The 17,839-nt window shown below is 59.0% G+C and overlaps 1 protein-coding gene across 1 annotated transcript; it reads right to left on the reverse strand.

The window, feature by feature from the left end:
* Positions 1-328: 328 nt before the first annotated feature.
* On the reverse strand, positions 329-17,592 carry NPEPL1 (aminopeptidase like 1). The gene is made up of 12 exons (XM_004717132.3): positions 17,569-17,592; positions 17,294-17,479; positions 16,756-16,926; positions 16,257-16,346; positions 15,877-15,958; positions 9,948-10,090; positions 5,449-5,526; positions 2,387-2,487; positions 1,738-1,861; positions 1,479-1,655; positions 1,103-1,213; positions 329-567 (listed from the first exon to the last, which is right to left on the reverse strand). The coding sequence occupies exons 1-12, from the start codon at positions 17,590-17,592 to the stop codon at positions 409-411; spliced, it is 1,446 nt and encodes a 481-aa protein (XP_004717189.2). The 3' UTR covers positions 329-408.
* Between the last annotated feature and the right edge of the window lie 247 nt (positions 17,593-17,839).

Below are 17,839 nucleotides of genomic sequence, written 5' to 3' on the forward strand. Positions count from 1 at the left end.
CTTCAGACCTGGTGAAGAAACGGAGGCAGGCCTGATCCTGACTCGGCCTCCGGGCTGGAGGACAGAAGGAAACAGGGAGTCCGGCTGTGCTGAACTGAAGCCAGCCGGCAAGCTCTCCGGGCCGGAATGAAGGCCTGCCCTCCTCGAAGGGATGGAGCCCACGCTCCCCGTGCTCCCACTCCTGCCACAGCAGTGTGAGTGTGTGTGTGTGAGTGTGTGTGTGAGAGCGGGGGTGTCACCAGTGGGAATCGCCCCACCCCAAGCCCAGAGCTGTCATCTAAGACCCAAGGACAAGCCACCTCCGTCACAAACACCGTCCCCAGGCCCGTTTCAAGGGGTAATCTTTAATGGTTTAAACGTCGTCAGTGCCAAGTGAGGTAAAGAACCAGGGGGCTGGGGCGGCGGCAGTCACACCAGGCGGCGGCGCTTGGAATCCTGCTCCGTGTCCTGGGCCTGGGTGTTGGCCTCGCAGCCCAGCGGAGACACCAGGTTCAGCAGGGGGTCCTCAGAGGCCTGGCCAAATAGGGCCAGAAGCAGGGCCACGCCGAAGCCCGTGGCCCGCTCTCCCTGTGGGCAGAGGGTGGGGGGAGCGTGGGTGAGCTGTGGGGCTCTCTGCCCCTCACCCCAGGAGCCCTCTTGGTCCACCCCACAGCCTCTGCCACACTCTGGGGCCATGAGCAGGGACAGGTAGTGGGGGGGTGGGGGTCAAGGCTGAATGCTGCAACCCAGGTCTCCTCAGCTACAGGAGAGGCCCGGCCATTCACACAGCAGCCATTCTGTTCCTGGGGACCAGGAGCCAGAGGTTGGGGGGCCCACAGCTGGCCGGGGATGGGCCACAGGCCACATGACCTGCCACACACAGTTTCTGCTGACCTCGGCCTGCAACTCCAGCGCCAAGGAGGGAGGGAGGGATGGACGGTCGAGCCCATGAGGGTGGGATGGCCCAAGCTGGTGGGGGGAGGGGAGAGGGGAGAGGCAGCCTGCCAGATAGTGCCAGAAGAGCCCTAACTGAGAGTGGGGGGTGGGGGGTAGGATCCCCCCAGAGGGCCGGCAGGGAGGCCATCAGGCCACACACAGCTCAGAGGGGGCCCCAGCTACTCACAGTATGCACAGGCGCCGCGATGTCCAGGTGGACCCAGACCCCTGGCCAGTCGAAGCCGATGTGGGAGGCGATGAAGAGGCCGGCACAGGAGCTGGGGCTGTTGTCCCGGTCCTGGGGGTCAGGGAAGACGATGACCTCTGTCTCCTACCCCCCAAGATGCCTGGCTCCCCTCCACAGCCTGCCCCCACCCTTCAGAGTCAGACTCCAGAGCCAAGAAGAGGCCCCCAGGGTGATGTGGTGTGGCTGGTAGGGCAGTTAGAGGCATGTCCAGGTCACCTGAGCACACACCCTCCTCCCCCCGTGGCCCCCCCGCTGTCTCCTGGGGGGGGCACGGTCTTCCCACCCTCCTCTGCCCCCCAACCAGCCACACACTCACCGCCACGGAGTTCTTCATGTCAGCCACGGCCGAGGTGAACTCGCTGAAGTGCAGCTCCGGGCAGTAGACCAGCGGGTGCACCAGGTCCCCGCACTTGCGGCCGGCGGTCACACAGGCTGCCTCCCACACGGCACTGTTGGTGAGCACTGCGGCATGGTACTTCCCTGTGGCGATGGCCTGGGCCAGAGGGACGGGAGGGTCACGGGGGATGCAGCCGGGGGGGCAGGGAAGCCCTCTACAGCCCGGCCAGCACACCCACCTGCGCCCCGGTCAGTGTGGCCATGTCCAGGATGATGTCGGCTCCCAGGTCATTGCAGGCATAGGCCACGCCGTCGGCCAGCACCAGGCGACCCTCCGCATCCGTGTTGTTGATCTCCACGGTCCTGGGCACGGGGTTCCGTCCGAGGGGGCACCGGGAGTGAGTGTCCCCACACCCCAGCAACACAGCGTGTGGTCAGAGCAGAAGCCATTCACACAGGCCCCGGCCTCAGTTTCCCCATCTATAACATGGGCGGGGCCTGGGATGGGCTAGGGGGTGCAAGGATGAGTGGGGCCTCGGGCTGCCACCCTGAGCCCCACTTCTCTCATGCTCACCAGGGAACTGCTAAGCGGGGCCTTGTGCAGCTGAGATGCACAGACTCCAGAGGCGGGCTTCAAATACCCGAAGCTCAGCTAGCCCAGGGGTCGGGGGCCACTCCGTGTCCCCGAAAGCCAGAGCAGCCTGTTAGCCTCGGCCTTGCGGCTGCAGGATCCCAGGTTCAGAGCACGCTTCAACAGGGTCTGCCTCTGACCTGGCCGCTTCTCCCCAGAGGCCGGCGTGGGCAGGGCAGGGCAGCGCAGGTGGGGCAGTTCTGTGGAAGCTGGCCTGGGGTGGGGGTGGGGCCCCAGGGGGGGTGGACCTGGCTTACTTTCCCGAGTACAGCAGGTGGATGTCGTCCGGCCTGGTGGCGCTGGGCCCTACAGCATTCTCTGCCAGACAGAAGACGGCGTGGAGGTTGTCTTTGAAGCCCTGCGAGGAGAGGGTGCAGGCTGTGGCCTCTCTGGCCCAGCAGACAGACAGACAGACAGACAGACAGGCAGAGCGGGGCCTCCACATCCAGACCCTCTCTTCACAAGTCCTGTAGGCGTGCATTCTCTGGACTAAAGGAAGGAGTGTGTGTGCGCACACGTGCACACATGCCTGTGGGGGGGCACAGGAAGGTGGCATTTCGGGGATTGTCAACTGGCTCAAAACTGCAGGCAGGAGGGGTTATTTTCTGAGCTTCTCCCCCGTAACCAGCCACGACCTTGTGCTTCTCATCGCAGCAGGGCCAGTGCAGAAGCACTGCGACAAAACCGCTGACGCAAGAGCCCCCTCACTGGCACTGCGTCAATGCCAACGCACAGTGACCCTACCGGACGGGGTAGAACCTCCCCTGTGGGTTTGCGACCGCAGCTCTGTGGGAGGAGCACACCTCATCTTTCTCCCATGCAGCTGGTGGTTCTGAACCTCGGCCCTACAGCGTGGCTTACCGGGGCACCCGCCACGCCACCCCGATTGGCTACAGAACCTGTTAGGAAGCCAAAACCCATCAAGAGGTGCAGCTGTGGTTTCTCCACGGCTTCTCCACCTCAGTGGTTCGAGCACCCTCCAGACGACTCACTACTGTCGAGTGGGTGCCAACCTTACAGCCATCCTAAGGAGAGGGACTGTCCCTGTGGGTTTCCAAGGCTGTAGACGAGCAGAAAGCCTCATCTCTGTTGCGTTAGCATGTGGGAGGGACTCAGCCCAGGCTCCGTGTCCATGTTCCTTGAGTTTGGGGAACAAGAAGAAGCAATAGGGCCAGCCCGGGGCCCGTAGGGTGGACAGGGTCATAGTTCCCAGTAAAATTCTCCTAGGACAGCCCTTGCGGCTCAAGAAAGATGAGCAGGTGCATTGTCAGGATGGGGGGGCGGGGGGATCCTTGGGGAGATGTTTTTCCGGGGCTGTCTCTCAACAACACAGCTGTCCACTTCCTGTGGCTGTCCATGCCCTTCAAGACATTCTACCAAGATGACCACTCGGAATCCCTGGAACGGTCACCCACCCTTCTGAGCTGGCTTCTGCCTGGAGTTCATCTTGCGGGCCTTCCACACCCACGTGCTGCCGTTCTCGGGGCAACATGCCAGGGAACCTGGTTGCAAAGTCTCAGAGACTTGACTTTTGCTGAGGATGAGCCCTGACTGCACAACCTTTCTTCCCCTCGAGCACAGAAAGCATCCCTCCATGGGAAGGCACCGTCAAGAGACCGAGACAAGTCGTCTGGGGTCAACCTCTGATCCCAGACCGGGGAGGCGCGTCTGTGTGTCTAAACGCCAGCGATGCCCGCTGACCCCCTCCGCCTGTGGCCTCCGGGCCAGGATCTGCGCGGCACTCCCACCTTCTGCAGCCGCGACGGTGCGCGTCTGAACTGAGGCTCTTGGAGCCCCCTCCCCGTGGCCCCCAGGGCCAGCATCTGCGCGGCCTTCTTCCCTCCCGTAATGATGGCCATGCCTGGCTTGCCAAATGGGGGTTTCTGCTTCTCCCATCCCCTCCACAGTGGTGAGTTAGAACTCGGCTGTCAGAAACGGGTTTCTTCCCCCAGGTACTTATGCACTCGCTGACAGCCAGACCACCGTGGAGAGCAAAGTCCTGTGGGCCAGAACGCGCGAAGACCAGTCTTGGTTTGGTGCAGAGCCTCGGTCAGGACGGAGCTGGTGTATGAAGGCAAGGTCACGCGGCCGCCAAGCTGGGGCTCTGGGGAGGGGCTGATACGATCGGGAGCCGAGGTGCAGCGGGGTCCTTGGTACCTACAGGTGGCACGGCTGTGGCACCCTGCGACCCACACTGCCTGCCAGCGGATGAATCAGTGTTAATTGCCAAGTGGCCCCCCCCCTGAGCAGGGACTTGAGTCAGAGTATCACCTGCTGGCTGTTCCTTGGCCAGCCCAGCCAGGTGCCAGGGCAGCTTTGGGCACGGGCACTCAGTGCCAGCCACCGGTGAACAGAGAGCTTGGGCTCTCTGCCGGCATCGAAGTCCTTCAGGGCGGCATCGGGCTCCGGTGCCAACTGCCCTGGGGGCAAGGGAGGGCTGCATGCCCCGATGGATGTTGGGCACAAATCCTCGCTGGTCTCTGGTCGGCGACACGCGCTACAGAGGATGGAGCCACCTGGGCTCTACAGGGACCTGGCTTCCAGCACAGCCTGAGCCTCCACTTCTCTTGGGGGGGGCAGTCGCCTGGCAAGAAAGTGTTTGCCGAGAACGCTCCGTCTTTCACATTTACCAAGGTGGCACCTCGGGCAGGATGGCGAGCTGGAGCCCCCCTGCCCTTGCTTGTTCCTGTGAACGGATCAACTGCCGTTGACACGGTGGGAACCAGCCACCCCCCACCCCCATGCAAGAGCCTTCTCCCCGGGTGGGTGCGGCCTGGAGTAAACCCCCCTCAGGACCATGATGTCCTCGTCACCACGCCGGCGTGCTATATCACTGCTCATGGTGGGAAGCGGGGCAGGCCTCCATCTGAAAGAACAGGCACCCCTGTGCTGTCGGCCACCCATCCATCACCCACCCAGTGCTGTCGACCCCACCCCTCACACAGCACCACGGAGTCACCACCATCAGCTCCCCAAAGTCACTTCAGGGGGCCCTTTCCCAGAGCCCCCAACCTTGTAGTGTCTCCTAAGCACAAGGAACACCCTCACCAGGTGGGCGCCCCTGGGGACTGGGTCCACCTCCCACCTCCAGGAGGGACCCCTGGGCCTCGGCACCTCCAGGGGACGGGGTGGGGTGGGCGTGGTTCTCTCTGGCTCAAACCAGCCAGCCTCTCCCAGGCTGAGTGTGAGGGGGCAGGAGGTGGGCAGGTCCTCCCATCTTAGATTAGAACTGGATGGGTGGAGCCTGGCTCTGGCTGGGGGAGGGTGATGCCCCGCTGGGGGTCTGCAGACCAGCCCCTCCCTCGAGGCAGCCTCTCACCTGTTTGACTGCAGCTTGGAAGGCTCCCAGGATCGCGGCCGCCCCGCCACAGTCTCGCTTCATCCCGGGCATGGTGGTCTGTGGGAGGCATGGGGTGGGGTGAGGGCTGTTCAATGAGTGATGCCACCTGCCCTGTGGTTCCCCACGGGCCATGTACGGCACAGGTTCTTGCCAGGTAACCTGGGCACACACAGAACTCGGAGCCTCCGCCCCACGCTGCCCGAGGCTACCTTCCTACAGAGGGTCCTGGTACCGACCACCCCACCTGACACCAAAGGCCAAGGGTTCCTTCAAACTCCACCACGACATACCCCATCCCTGGGGACACCCTCCAGCACTGCTGCCCCTTCCAGTGCCCAGTCCACAGCCCCAAGTTCCGCTCTTACAGGGGACCCCTCCAGTGGCCCTGCCCCCAGGGTGAATGCTCTTTCTTCCCGGCAAACCGGGTGAAGGAGAGTGGTTACCCACTTTGAGATGTGGCTGCCCATTACTAATGGACCAGCCTGTGCTTTGCAACAGCGGGTCACTCGGCATGGTTGGAGGTGTTTGAGCCCCCCGGGAACCTCTCATTTCGGGGGCGCGGTAGGAGGGGGGAAGAGAGGACTGTCAGGTATAAATGGAGCTGCTTCCACAGCGGGAGTTCTGAGTGAAAGCTCGCTGTCCAGTCTGCAAGAAGGCACTACCTAACTCTGAGGGCCAAGGATTTTCCAAGGGATCCGACACAACATCCCTACATCTCACATCCACAGTGTGAGGCGGATGGATGTCAACGGAACAGCGCAGGAGTCCCCACAGACCCCACCCTGGACCCGACCTGCCAGAAACGACCTCTTGTCGAATTCTGGTAGAGTGTCAAAGAATCATTTCCATAGCCATCATAAAATGGCTACTAAAAATACTTCTCCCTTCTCAACTGCCTACATCGCCGAGGCTAGACGTCCTTGATACAGGTCAACGGGAGCAGCCAATCGCGACCGACTAAAGGTAGAAGCCGAGAAGGTGAGACCCGGTCTCCCATTAAAGCTAGGACTCAGGAGACATGCCAAGATGTAAAACGACCACACCCTTCTCACTAAACCATTTGCTTTGGATAATACCGTTCTCTTCGTCATAAAAGTACCCCACGTGTGTCAGCATATCATGAAGGTGAGTGGCCCCATCTGCACTGTTGGCGCTGCAGGCCTAGACTTGAGAACCCCTTTCTATGTGCAGAGTCCTCGGGGTTCACCTCCGGCATGGCTGCTGTCTCCCCAGCCTGTGGCACCTCCCCTCCCCGGGATTCCAGGGCAGATTCGGAAGAAAGGACAAGGGTACAGTGACTGTGAATCAGACACCAGCCTCGCGTGCTGCAAGTCTGTGGGCCTCTATGACCACCTGGAAGTGTGTGTGTGTGTGTGTGTGTGTGTGTGTGTGTGTGTGTATTTCTTTCTCATAAACATTTGCAAGCTGCTGAATCAATTCCAAACAACCAAAGACATGGATGTCATTGTAAGTTCTGGAATTTACCGTGATTGGGTTTTTCTAAATCTCAGCCAAAGGATCCTTTGGTTAAAGACCTTTCCTAACTGGGCATCTGTTGCTGCCTGTGAGTGACTCTTCCCAGTGAAAATGAATGCATTTCACACCCAGGTCCCTGGCGGTGGGTGCCCTTGCTACCAGGAGGGAGCCCACCAAGAGGTTTCAGCCCTTTGGCTGTGTAGCGGGAGGAAGGTGTGGCCCTCTGCTTTGGTAAAGATGGGTGCTTTGGAAACTGGGGGGCTGTTCTGCTCTGACTTGCAGGGTGGCTAGGAGTCAGACGGGATTCCACTACAATGGGTTTTTAGGGGTTGTTATTTTAAAGATTTTCCTATTCATCCAGAGTGCCTGTGGGTCCACGCGGACTGAAGCCTGACCAGGGGTGAGAGCTGGCCCTTGTGTCTTTCCCATATACACCAGCAAGGAACAGTCTGGATGAAGTTGGGGATAACTATGCAGAAGACTTGAAGATCAAAATAACGTTCCGATCTAGTGCCACAGAGACCACAGATCTAGTGCCACCGGGATCCACGGATCTAGTGCCACGGGGACCACGGATCTAGTGCCATGGGGACCACGGATCTAGTGCCACAGGGACCCACGCCAGGGCAGAGCTTTTTTGAAACGTCCAGTAAGGATCTTTAGGAGAAAACCAAACCAGAGAAACCTTCTCTCCTTTTTTGATTCTTCAGCTGAGACAGCAAACGAGAGGATGCATCTCGCACATGTGACACTGAGCCAGGACTGAGAGCGGGGACTGATTAGGTCGGAGGAAGGCGGCCCTCTCGGGAGCTCATGGTGATCCAGACATTCTGGGCAGCAGCACGCGGTCAAGGACCGGTACCACATCCCTGCTGCAGGGGCTTCTGGACAAGTGTCCCGGGGCTCTGCTCACTTGCCCTCTCCGGAGCTTCCTTCCGGCTGGGCATTCGCCTCCTTCTCCACCGGACACCCAGGGTCCTGAGGCTGGCGAGCAGGCTGGTGCTAAGGCTGAGAGCCCTCTTCAGAAACCTCAGCCCATCACTGTCTTCCTCCTCTGGGCTAGAATAGTTCCTTTCTTACATTTTTAATCTAATATTTTCTTTAAAAGCTTTTGACTTGGGTGAACGTTTGCAGCGCACAGGGTCCACTGAGGGAGTCTACCATGGGGTCTGGGTCTCCAGCCCGATGATGGAATCACACTCTGGTCACTTCTTCCCCTTTCTCTTGCCTGGGGCTTCCTGCCTTCCCAGCCTTATCTTATCTCTGGGCCAGTGCTGCCCTGTGGATCCTGTTTGGCTGGCTGGAGTGCGTCCCCCACCTTATCTCAAAAGCAAGCCAACAGAAACGGCAATCTCACTGCCAGCGAGCGGATTCTGACTCACGTGGCACCGGTTGAGTAGTGGTTGTCAAACTGGGCTGCAAACTGCGAGGCCGTCAGTTTGAAACCACCCGCTGCTCCACAGGAAGGAGAGGAGACTCTCGGCTCTGTAAAGAGCCAGCCCCAGAAGGCCAGAGGGGATGTTTGGCCCTGTCCTGTAGGGTGGCTGTGTTCAAGGGGCAGATCTATTGTTTGGCTGAAAGTTGAGCCCCTGGAGGGAGCTCAGGCCCAGGCTTGGAGGGTGTCTGAGAACATGGGGGTTCTTTTTCGTTTGTCCCTGGTGTGGTAACATGCATGGATTTTTACCAAAGAGTGTTCAACAACCGGTGAGGTTACGTAATCATTATTATTCTCATTAATCTCCTTCCTCGAGTCATCCTGACCAAAACTAACTTGTCCCTCGGAGGAGGCGATATTAAAAAGCGTGACCGCCCGGCAAACATTCTAGACAGGCATCCAACACCCGAGGCGCCCTGGTGGCCTAGTGGTCAGACGCGGGGCTGCTAACCCTAAGGTCAGTGGTTCAAAACCACCAGCTGCTCTGCTGGAGACAGGTGGGGCTTTCTCCTCTCCTCACAGCGAGTCTCAGAAACTCGCGGGGGCAGTTTGGCCCTGCCCTACAGGGTCGCTGTGAGCCGGCGTCGACTCCATGGCGGTGAGGTTGGTTTTGGTTTATCCAGCATGCCAGCTCTGCCGGAAACGCATGAGCGGCAGCTCAATCCCTGTCGGAAACAGCAGCTGCTACCAGAGCTCGTCCTGCTTCCAGAGGTTGTGAGCCTGGGCTCAGGGACTCCGTGGCAGTGCGCCTGTGTTCCCAAGTGGAGACCATCGCTGGAGCTGAGAGGGCGCACTGGGAAGCCACGGGGCTGCCAGTTGTCATCGTCCGCTCGGGGTGGCCCCGGCCTGTCCCCTGCTCCTAAGTCTTCTCTCCCAGTCCGTGGGAGTCTCTTCTTGCTGGTGCCCCTCAGCAGACACCTCACGCTTGGGCTGCTCCGACCACAGTCCTGTCCCCAAGCCCGGGCTGTGGGGTGAAGGTACGGAGGTGCCCTGGCCCAACTCTGGGCCTGGGGCCCACACAGACCCGGAACATGCCAAGTGTGGAGAAGAGCTGGCCACTCTAGCTGGACGCCTAGCTGGATGCCATTCCAAGTGCCCGTTCTGCAAGCTGCTGCCCGGAGAGCCCATCAGCACTGGCCATGATAGAGCCACGCTCCCAGGCCGCCTGTGGCCAGCGGAGTCCAGGTGGGCCCCGTGCACCGAGGCGGTGTCCCAGGTGGACAACAGTGAGGACGTGAACACCCCTAGCACCTCCTTCTCCTCAGACAACACCAGCCCCGGGGGGCCTCCACGACCCTCGTTTCCCTGGTCCGTTCTCCAGCCCTGAGTCACCTCTGCATCCCGCCCAGGCCTCTGATTCCCAGACTCCCCACCGGACGTGTGGACACGAAGTCAGGGGTCCCTTGAAAGCGGCTACTCCTCCTGTGAGGCTCGTCCTGGCCACTCGCTCCCTAGAGCTAGGTCCTGATCAGGCACTTCCAGGATCCTCCCTGCCTCTCCATGGCCCCGCTGCCCACCGAGTGCTGAGTGCCCCCCGGACCTCCCCCAGGGCCCACACAGCCCTCACCTTCCCCTTGATGCTGAGGCCCCCGGTGTCGTAGACGATGCCCTTGCCCACCCAGGCAATGGTCTGCGTGGCCCCTTCTGGGCTGTGGCTGAGGACAGCCAGAGCGGGTGGGTGCTGGGCGGCTTTGCCAACTCCATAGATTCCTACAGAGAGAGGAGCAGGCTCCATCAGGCCAAGGCTGGACTGGGCAGAGGACACCCCCCACCCCCGACCCACCAGTCCCTGGACGGTCCACTCCCAGTGAGAGACCTTGGCTGCCCTTCGCCGGCTCACAGAGCTCCACACCAATGGTCTGAGGAGCCTCCCCCACTCCCCACACTGACTTACAGACCATGCACGGACACACACACACACACACACATACCCGGCCCCCAAGACTGGCCGAAGCCTGTTCATGGAAGCATCAGCTGCCCCGGCCTGGTGCCCCACCCTCCCCAGCCTGGCCAGCATTGGGTCAAGGAATACAAATCCACCCCATCACTCAGGGGCCATGAATGCAATGGACGCCAAGGCTGATTCAGCAAGAAAACCCACTGAGCGTGCACACTGTGTCCTTCCCGGAAGGAAAGAACAGGACTGCAGGCCTGAGTGAATCTGCAAAGGCTGCGAGGCCACCCACCCCTGCCCGGCTGCCGTCTGAGCCCTCTCTGCTTTGGGCCAGGCAGCATCCTGCCCCACGCGCACACCACCTTCCTTCCACCCTTGTCTAACCGTCCGGCTTACAGGCCACTGCTTCTCAGCATGGGAGACAAAGCCCGTGGCTTTGCTGTCAAGGACCTCCAATCACGGAGCTGGAAACATCAGCCACTGTAGCACCAGCCAGTAATGGCTGCCTGGCAAACTCCTCCTCATCCTGCAAGACCCACTGCACAGGGCCCCTTCTCCCTGATGCCTTCGCTGCAAAGGGACCTCTTCCTCCACCTGAAGTTGGTGCTGGTGTCTATGCCTGTCCTTGTGGGGCCCCTGTCCTTGCAGGTGGGCTGGATGTGCCTTGTGAGCACAGCCAAAAGAACAGAAGGCCCCAGTCACCTGCTGCCTCTCCTCCCCACTGAGCCACGGTGCACAGTGCCTGGCAGTCTTCCAAAGCTCGCAAGCCGCCCTCCAAGCCACAACACCTGGTCACTACTCGGTGGAACGACGGAGAAAGGAGAGCCTGAACCAGCGAGAGGACGTGGGCTCTATGGCTTAAGTGGCCCCAGGAACACTGCCTCCTTTGTCGGAAACGAGAAGAGTTGGATGATGCCCTACCATGATTGAACGTGCTGGTCAGATTCTGTAGCAGAATCCGAATGAAAATGGGGAGCAGAATTTCAAATTCTCAGGGAATCCAGACTTCCTGGAGCCAGGGAGGCTGGCTGAACGCCTGAAGCGACTGCCCTGAGATCCTCTTCAAACTTTACATAAGCATCGTCCCTGAAGGCTCCTTCCACGGCGCTGTTGCTGGGTGCCTTCCCGTTGGCGGTCCCCAGAGTGAAGCAGTGCCTGGGCCTGAGCCACCCTCGCCAGCACGGTCTCCTGGGAGCCCTTGTTGCAGTCTCTGCGCCCACCCTTCTCACGGATAGGCCCCCTCTTCTGCACCGGCACTCTGCTTGATCAAGGTGGCCTTCATCAGCCAAAGGGACATTTCAAGGTCTGTCTTGCAGAACAAGGCCAACTGGGGCAGAATCACATCTATGAGGCCATTTGTGTAGCTATCATTCGAGTTCACGCGCCCATCGCTAAAGCCAGTGCTGAAGAAATAATTCTACCAACTTCTTCAGTCTGAAGTTGATCAAACCTGCGGTCCAGGTGTGCGGACCATTACTGGCGACTGGAACTCAGAAGCTGGAAAGGATCGGTAGTTGGACACTACAGCCGTGGCGATACAAGCAAAGCTAGAGAGACTGGAAAGAATTTTGCATGACCAGTAACTTCTCTGTAAATGCCTGTTTCTTTTTCAATACCATAGACGGCGTCCACACACATGGATCTCGCTAAATGGAACACGCGGGAATCCATTTAACGACGTCTGCGGGAGAGATGATGGAGAAGCCCAATATCATCCGTCAAAACAAGGCCAGGGACCGACGTGAGCAGACCCATCAAGAGCTCACGTGCAAGTTCACACTGAAGCTGAAGAAAACTAAGACAAGCCCAGGAGAATCAAAATACAGCCGGATCACATCCCACCCAAACCTACAGGTCTCCTCTCCTCAAGAACAGACACTAATGCCCAAAGACCAGCCGGGCTGTGGGAGGACATCAAGACCATCACACATGAAGAAGACAGGAAACAGAGGAAAGACCTCGGTGGGAGTTGGAGGGGCCTCTGAGAGCTGCTTTTGACCGTCCAGAAGCTAAGGGGCCGAGAGACAATCAAGGGAACGAGCTGAACAGAACATCCCCAAACACAGTGCCAAGAAGACAGAGAATTCTGAAGAAATATGCAAAGGCCTGGAAGGTGAGCCCTAAAGAGAACAGCTCAGCCTCACCCAGCGGAAGAACTCCAGAAAAATCCAAGACTTGAGTTCAGTGTCGAGAGATTCTATGGGCAAATATTAAATGACACAGGGCACATCAAACGAAGATGGAATGAAAACACAGTCCCTGTACCAAAAAGACAGACTTTGACATGCAGCCATTTCAAGAAGTAGCCCATGAGCAAGAACCAATGGTGCTGGCGGAAGAAGCCAAGTTTCACGGAAGGCATCAGCCCAGTACAAAGCCCCAGAATTGATGGAATCCCAATGGGAATGTTTCCCCAGGCCCCTAAAGCCCTAGCAGCACTTCACTCATTGATATCATGGTCTTTGGAAGACAGCCACGTGGCCAGACGAGAAGACTCTGTACCCATTCCAAAGAAAATGCAAAAATTAGCGAACACTGTTAATAATATCACATTCAAGTAAAATTTTGCTGAAGACAATCCACAAATGGGCACAGCAGTATAATGACAGGGAACTGCCAGAAATTCAAGTTAGATTCAGGAGAGGGTGTGGCACCTACCCTATCATTGCTGATGTCAAATGGAGCTTGGATAAGCAGAGAATACCAGAAAGATGTTCACACGCGTATTGTTGACTGTGCCAAGGAATCGGAACGGTGTGGACCAGGACAAACAAGGGATAGCATTGATGGGCACGGGAATTCCAGAACTCCACATCATCGTGTTTCTGCGGAGCTTCCCTGTAGAAGCGTCGGAGGCAGCTGGGCAGACTGAACAAAGGCACTGCTGCAGGGTTCAAGGTCAGGACAGCTGCGCGTCAGGCCCACAGCTCATTGGGTTTACTCCATCTGCACACTCGGCAAACATCATAAGGCGCTGGATTGTAGGAAGAACAAGTCAACACTGGGGATGGAAGAAGACTTCCAGGGTGCCGTGAGCAATGCGTGGGGCTGCCAACAACAAGGTCGGCAAAGCTCGAAGCACAAGTCAGAAACCACCAGCTTCTCCTGGGGAGGAATATGAGGCACTCAACGGCCCTAAAGACTTACAATCTCAGACACCGGCAGGGGCAGGGGGACTCTGTCTTGGAGGGTTGTTCTGCGTTGGCAGCTGACACAACCTTGCTTGCTGAAAGTGGGGGGCCTGAAGCTGCTGAAGACAAAGTCTCCAACCTTCCCCATGGATTGAGGTTCAAAGTAAGGAACCCCCGAATCCGCACAAGTGTACCACCAGACGACCAGCGACAAGTCGGGCGAGGACAGAAGGTGTTAAGGATTTCGTTTGGCTTGGACCCACGATCGGCAACGCTCACACAAGCAGCAGTCAAGGAAGCAGACGGCAGGCTGCGTGGGGGGAAACTTCCGCCCCACACACCTCTTGAAAGTGGTGGGGAGCAAAGCCATCTCACTTGGAGGACTCGAAGGCGCCTTAAGCCCAGTCTAGGTATTTTCAACCGTCTCATGCACGCCAAAGCCGGAGACCGAATAAAGAAGAGCAAGGAAGAACGGAAGCATCTGAATGTATGGTGCTGGCAGAGAATATGGAAAAGTACTGTGCACTGCTAGAAGATCCCGTAAATCTGTCTCGGAACAAGTACAGCCAGAATGCTCCTTAGAGGTACCGATGGCCAGACTTGGTCCCATGTACTGTGCACATGTTATCAGTCCCTGGAGAAGGAGATCATGAAGCAGGTGGTCATCGAAAAAGTGGAAGACCCTCAAGGAGATGGATGGTCACAGTGGTTGCACAAGAACCTCAAACAGAGCAACGTAACGGGATGGTTGGAGGACGCAAGACCAGGCAGTGTTCTGTTCTGACGTACACGGGCTGATGTGAGTTGGCTGCAACTCTAGGGCACCTAACAACAGTGACAACCACACATGGACGTCACCGGTGAGGATACACAGAACCGAATCAGTAGTATCTATGGGAACAGATCAACAACAGAAGCCAAAAGGAGGCCCGGGGTTGACTGTGGAACAGACCATCGATTGCTCATGTGCAAGTTCTGGTTGAAGGTGAAGCACATGGAAACAAGTCCAAGCGGGCCCCAGTCACGACCTTGAGACCCCAGGGGCAGATTTGACACGGCGGATGCGTATGGCCGTGAGTTGAGGGATAGCAACATGCACATCACCCGTGAAGAAAGCAAAAGGCCATTGAAAAGGCTAGGATGAAAGAAAGGCCGAAGTGGGAGTCGGAAGAGACGGAAGTTTGTCTGGAATGCAGGCCAGGAAAGGGACTGCGAGAGACATTGAAGCAGGAGCGGAACAGCGCATTGCAAAGGGCAGCTAGAGAAGACAAAGCACTGCATTCTAATGAAATGCGCCAAGACCTTTCAGCAGTAGTTTAGCTTAACGAGGCGAGAATGTCTGCTCAGAGCACTGTGCTCTTTTAAGAACCATCAACATGGGATCAAATGACAACAGGAACTGGAAAGATGGGGCAGGAGCCACAGGGCGCAGTGCGTTTATGTCAATGGGGGAGGAACTACTCACAGAAGGGGGGGGGGCGAGGACAATTTGTCACCCAAGTTAACACACGGTTGTTAACTGGTGCAAGCTCTGCTGTGTATCTTTTTAACAACAAAATAAAATAAATGCATCTCCCCCCACCCCCTTTCTTAGGGATGGGCAGGAGCCCTGCTGGCATAGTGGGTACGAGTTGGGCTACTAACTGCAAGTTCGGCAGTTCAAAACCGCCAGTTGCTTCAGGGGAGAAAGATGAGGTTTTCTACTCCTGCAAAAAGTTACGGTCTCAGAAACGCACAGGGCAGCCCTACCCTGACTTCATGAGTCGGATTTGACCCCAGGACAGTGAGCCTTTCTTTCTGGCGGGCTCCTCTCACTCGGGACCTTGCTGCAGGGTGCTCAGCTGGTGACGCCCCGCGCTGAGAGCAAGCCTATGGAGAGGCCCTGCAGCAAGGAACTGTGATCCACGCCAACAGCCATGACCCCAAGGAAGGCCTTCCTGGAAGCAGATCCCCTGGCCCCAGTGAAGCCTTCTGATGTCCCCCATCCACGCCTCCTGAGACACCCAGGACCAGTCCACTAGCCAGGCCACGCCCAGTGCCTGACCCCCTGAACTGTGAAACAGCGACAGTACTGTATGCCGGCGCCACGCCACAGGCCTCTCCACGAAGCTGCGCCGTGGCTACCTCAGTGCCTCTGGGGCACAGGGAGCACCCCCTCCCGTCCCCCTAAGGTCCACGGTATCAGTGGGCCCAGGTATACAGAGCCACAAGTGTAGAAGCCTGGCTGGACATGAGCTTGCATATGGGGGGACAGAGAAACCCTGCAGGGATAGCCCAGAGTGAGGGTAAGCAGCAGTTGAGGTGCACAGAGAAGCTTCTAGAAGTTAAGCTACAGGCTCCTCCTTCCTCCAGGCTGGGGTGGAGCTGGCTGGCTCATCCCAGGGTCCACCAGGATGAATCAGCAATAGTGTGGCCATATGGTGCCACGCACACACACACCCAGCCCCCAGCCCCCGCGGCTGCCCATGCACCTCCGAATCCTCTGGTCTTCAGCTCCTCGTCTCTGATGACGGCCGGCACGATCCCCAAGTCTTTCCCGACTTTCCTGATCTCCTGGACACGGTTCATGGAAAAATTACCAAGGAAGCACGTGACGGCGCTGACCAGGAGGCTGGGCCCTCCTGGCTTGCCCAGGCCCCAGCCCAGCAAGGGGCTCACCCTCCCGGCTCTGCAGCCCTCTACCTGCAGGCTTCAGTTGCTGAGGGCCCTGGAGGGGAGACAGCGCCCCACAGTCTATGCAGGAGCTGGGGACCTCCCTACCACCAAGCAGCCATACAGTATGGGGCCTGGATCTCTCTGCGCACCCCAGTCCCCTGTGGCCCCGAGGGTGTCCCCCGCCCCCTGGGGTAACCTCAAGGAAGGTGTCCGTGTGCATCTCGTTGCAGGGTGTGTCCACGATCCGGGCTGCCAGCCGCACCCCTTCGGTGGCACTTGCTAGGCACTAAGAAAGACGGGGTCACAGCTCCTGGGACCTGATGGGCCGGCACGACCCCACCTTGCCCAGGGCCCCAGAACCCAGGGTGCATGAGGATCATGTGGTCCAGGAAGGCCCGTGAGGGAGGGGCTGGGGACGCACTCAGGCTGACGGCTGCCACCTCACTCCGCCAGCACCCCATTGCAGCTAGGGGTCTCGATATCACACAGGATGCCCAGCAGCCTATTGCCTGCCTCAATTTCCTTATCTCTCAGGGAGCGTCCTGCCCACAGTGACCCCACCTCACGCCGGCTGCTGGGCATTATAACCCCTCCCCACAAGCCATGCCACCAGGGGGGACAGGAAAGGCTGAAGGCCCTCAGCAGGGACAGTGGCTGGATGGGAGCGAGGGATGGGCGAGGCCCATGGCACCCACTTGCAGGGTGGGCACCTCCATGGGGCCGTTGTCTTGTCCCACCAGGAAGAACTCCACTGTGACTGTCCTCTTTTCGGAACGCCTCGCCGCACCCGAGCGCTGGGTGAACAGCGGGAAGGCCCGGGCCAGCGCGCAAGCCGAGGCGAAGACGTCCGACTGCTCACACACCATCTGCAGCACACAGGAGGGGGCCAAGCTGTGAGCTGGGGGACTCCGAGGGGGTACCCTACCGGAAAGGAGCAGGGGAGTGCTGGCCGGGCCTCAGAGCCAGAAAGTCAGGCATCAATCTGCCCCAGGGAGGCTCAAACCTGGGTGGTTCACCCCTCAAAGCAAGATGTGACCCCTCCGGTCGGAACCAGGGAACAACTAGGTGCAGGGAGCAAATGGCTGGCTGCCAGATGCATTTCCTGCTTCTTGATGCTGAGCCCAGGCGCTCAAGGGCCCAGGACATCTGTCCTGGCGTCTCAGCCCAGGGCTGGGGGGCTCTGCAGGGACGGTGCACCGTCCACCTCGGGGACAGGCCACTGGGAACACTCACCAGCACACACCGATTCGTCCCCGCGGGCAGGCAGGTCCGCACCAGCCGGGTGATGAAGTGGGCGGCTGAGGGACTGTTGTGTCGGCTGACCTTGGCGGGCAGGGCGGCCACGGTGGCACAGTTGAGGTACAGGGGGCAGCTGTCGGTGGGGTTGGGGTTGAGTGTGGCGAGGGCGGCCTGCCAGAGCTAGATGAGAAGGCAGAGATAAGCAGGCGAGCCGGGCAGGCTGCAGTGCACGTGTGGACGCCGTCGTGCGGGCCAGCATCTGTAAGGGCCTTGCAGCGCCAGGCCGGCGGCATGTGCACGTGCTGATTGAGACCGCGTCTGCTGGAGCCCAGCAACGCGTCCTTGTCCCTGCTGGCTCCTTTCCGTCCAGGTGGCGATTTCAAAGGCCACTTGGGGGGCTGTCGTGCTTCACACACTTTACACAGTGGGCTGGGGGCCTGGGGACTTAATCGCATGGCACCGAACTGGCGGGGGACCCCGGGTGGCAGCCCCTTGGGGCCCGCGCCAGTGGCTCTGGGCAAGGCTCCCTCCTCGCTGGGC

This window comes from Echinops telfairi, unplaced genomic scaffold (assembly GCF_000313985.2).
Source record: "Echinops telfairi isolate 266 unplaced genomic scaffold, ASM31398v2 ScPeMD7_7413;HRSCAF=8451, whole genome shotgun sequence".
NCBI classification, from domain to species: Eukaryota; Metazoa; Chordata; class Mammalia; order Afrosoricida; family Tenrecidae; genus Echinops; species Echinops telfairi.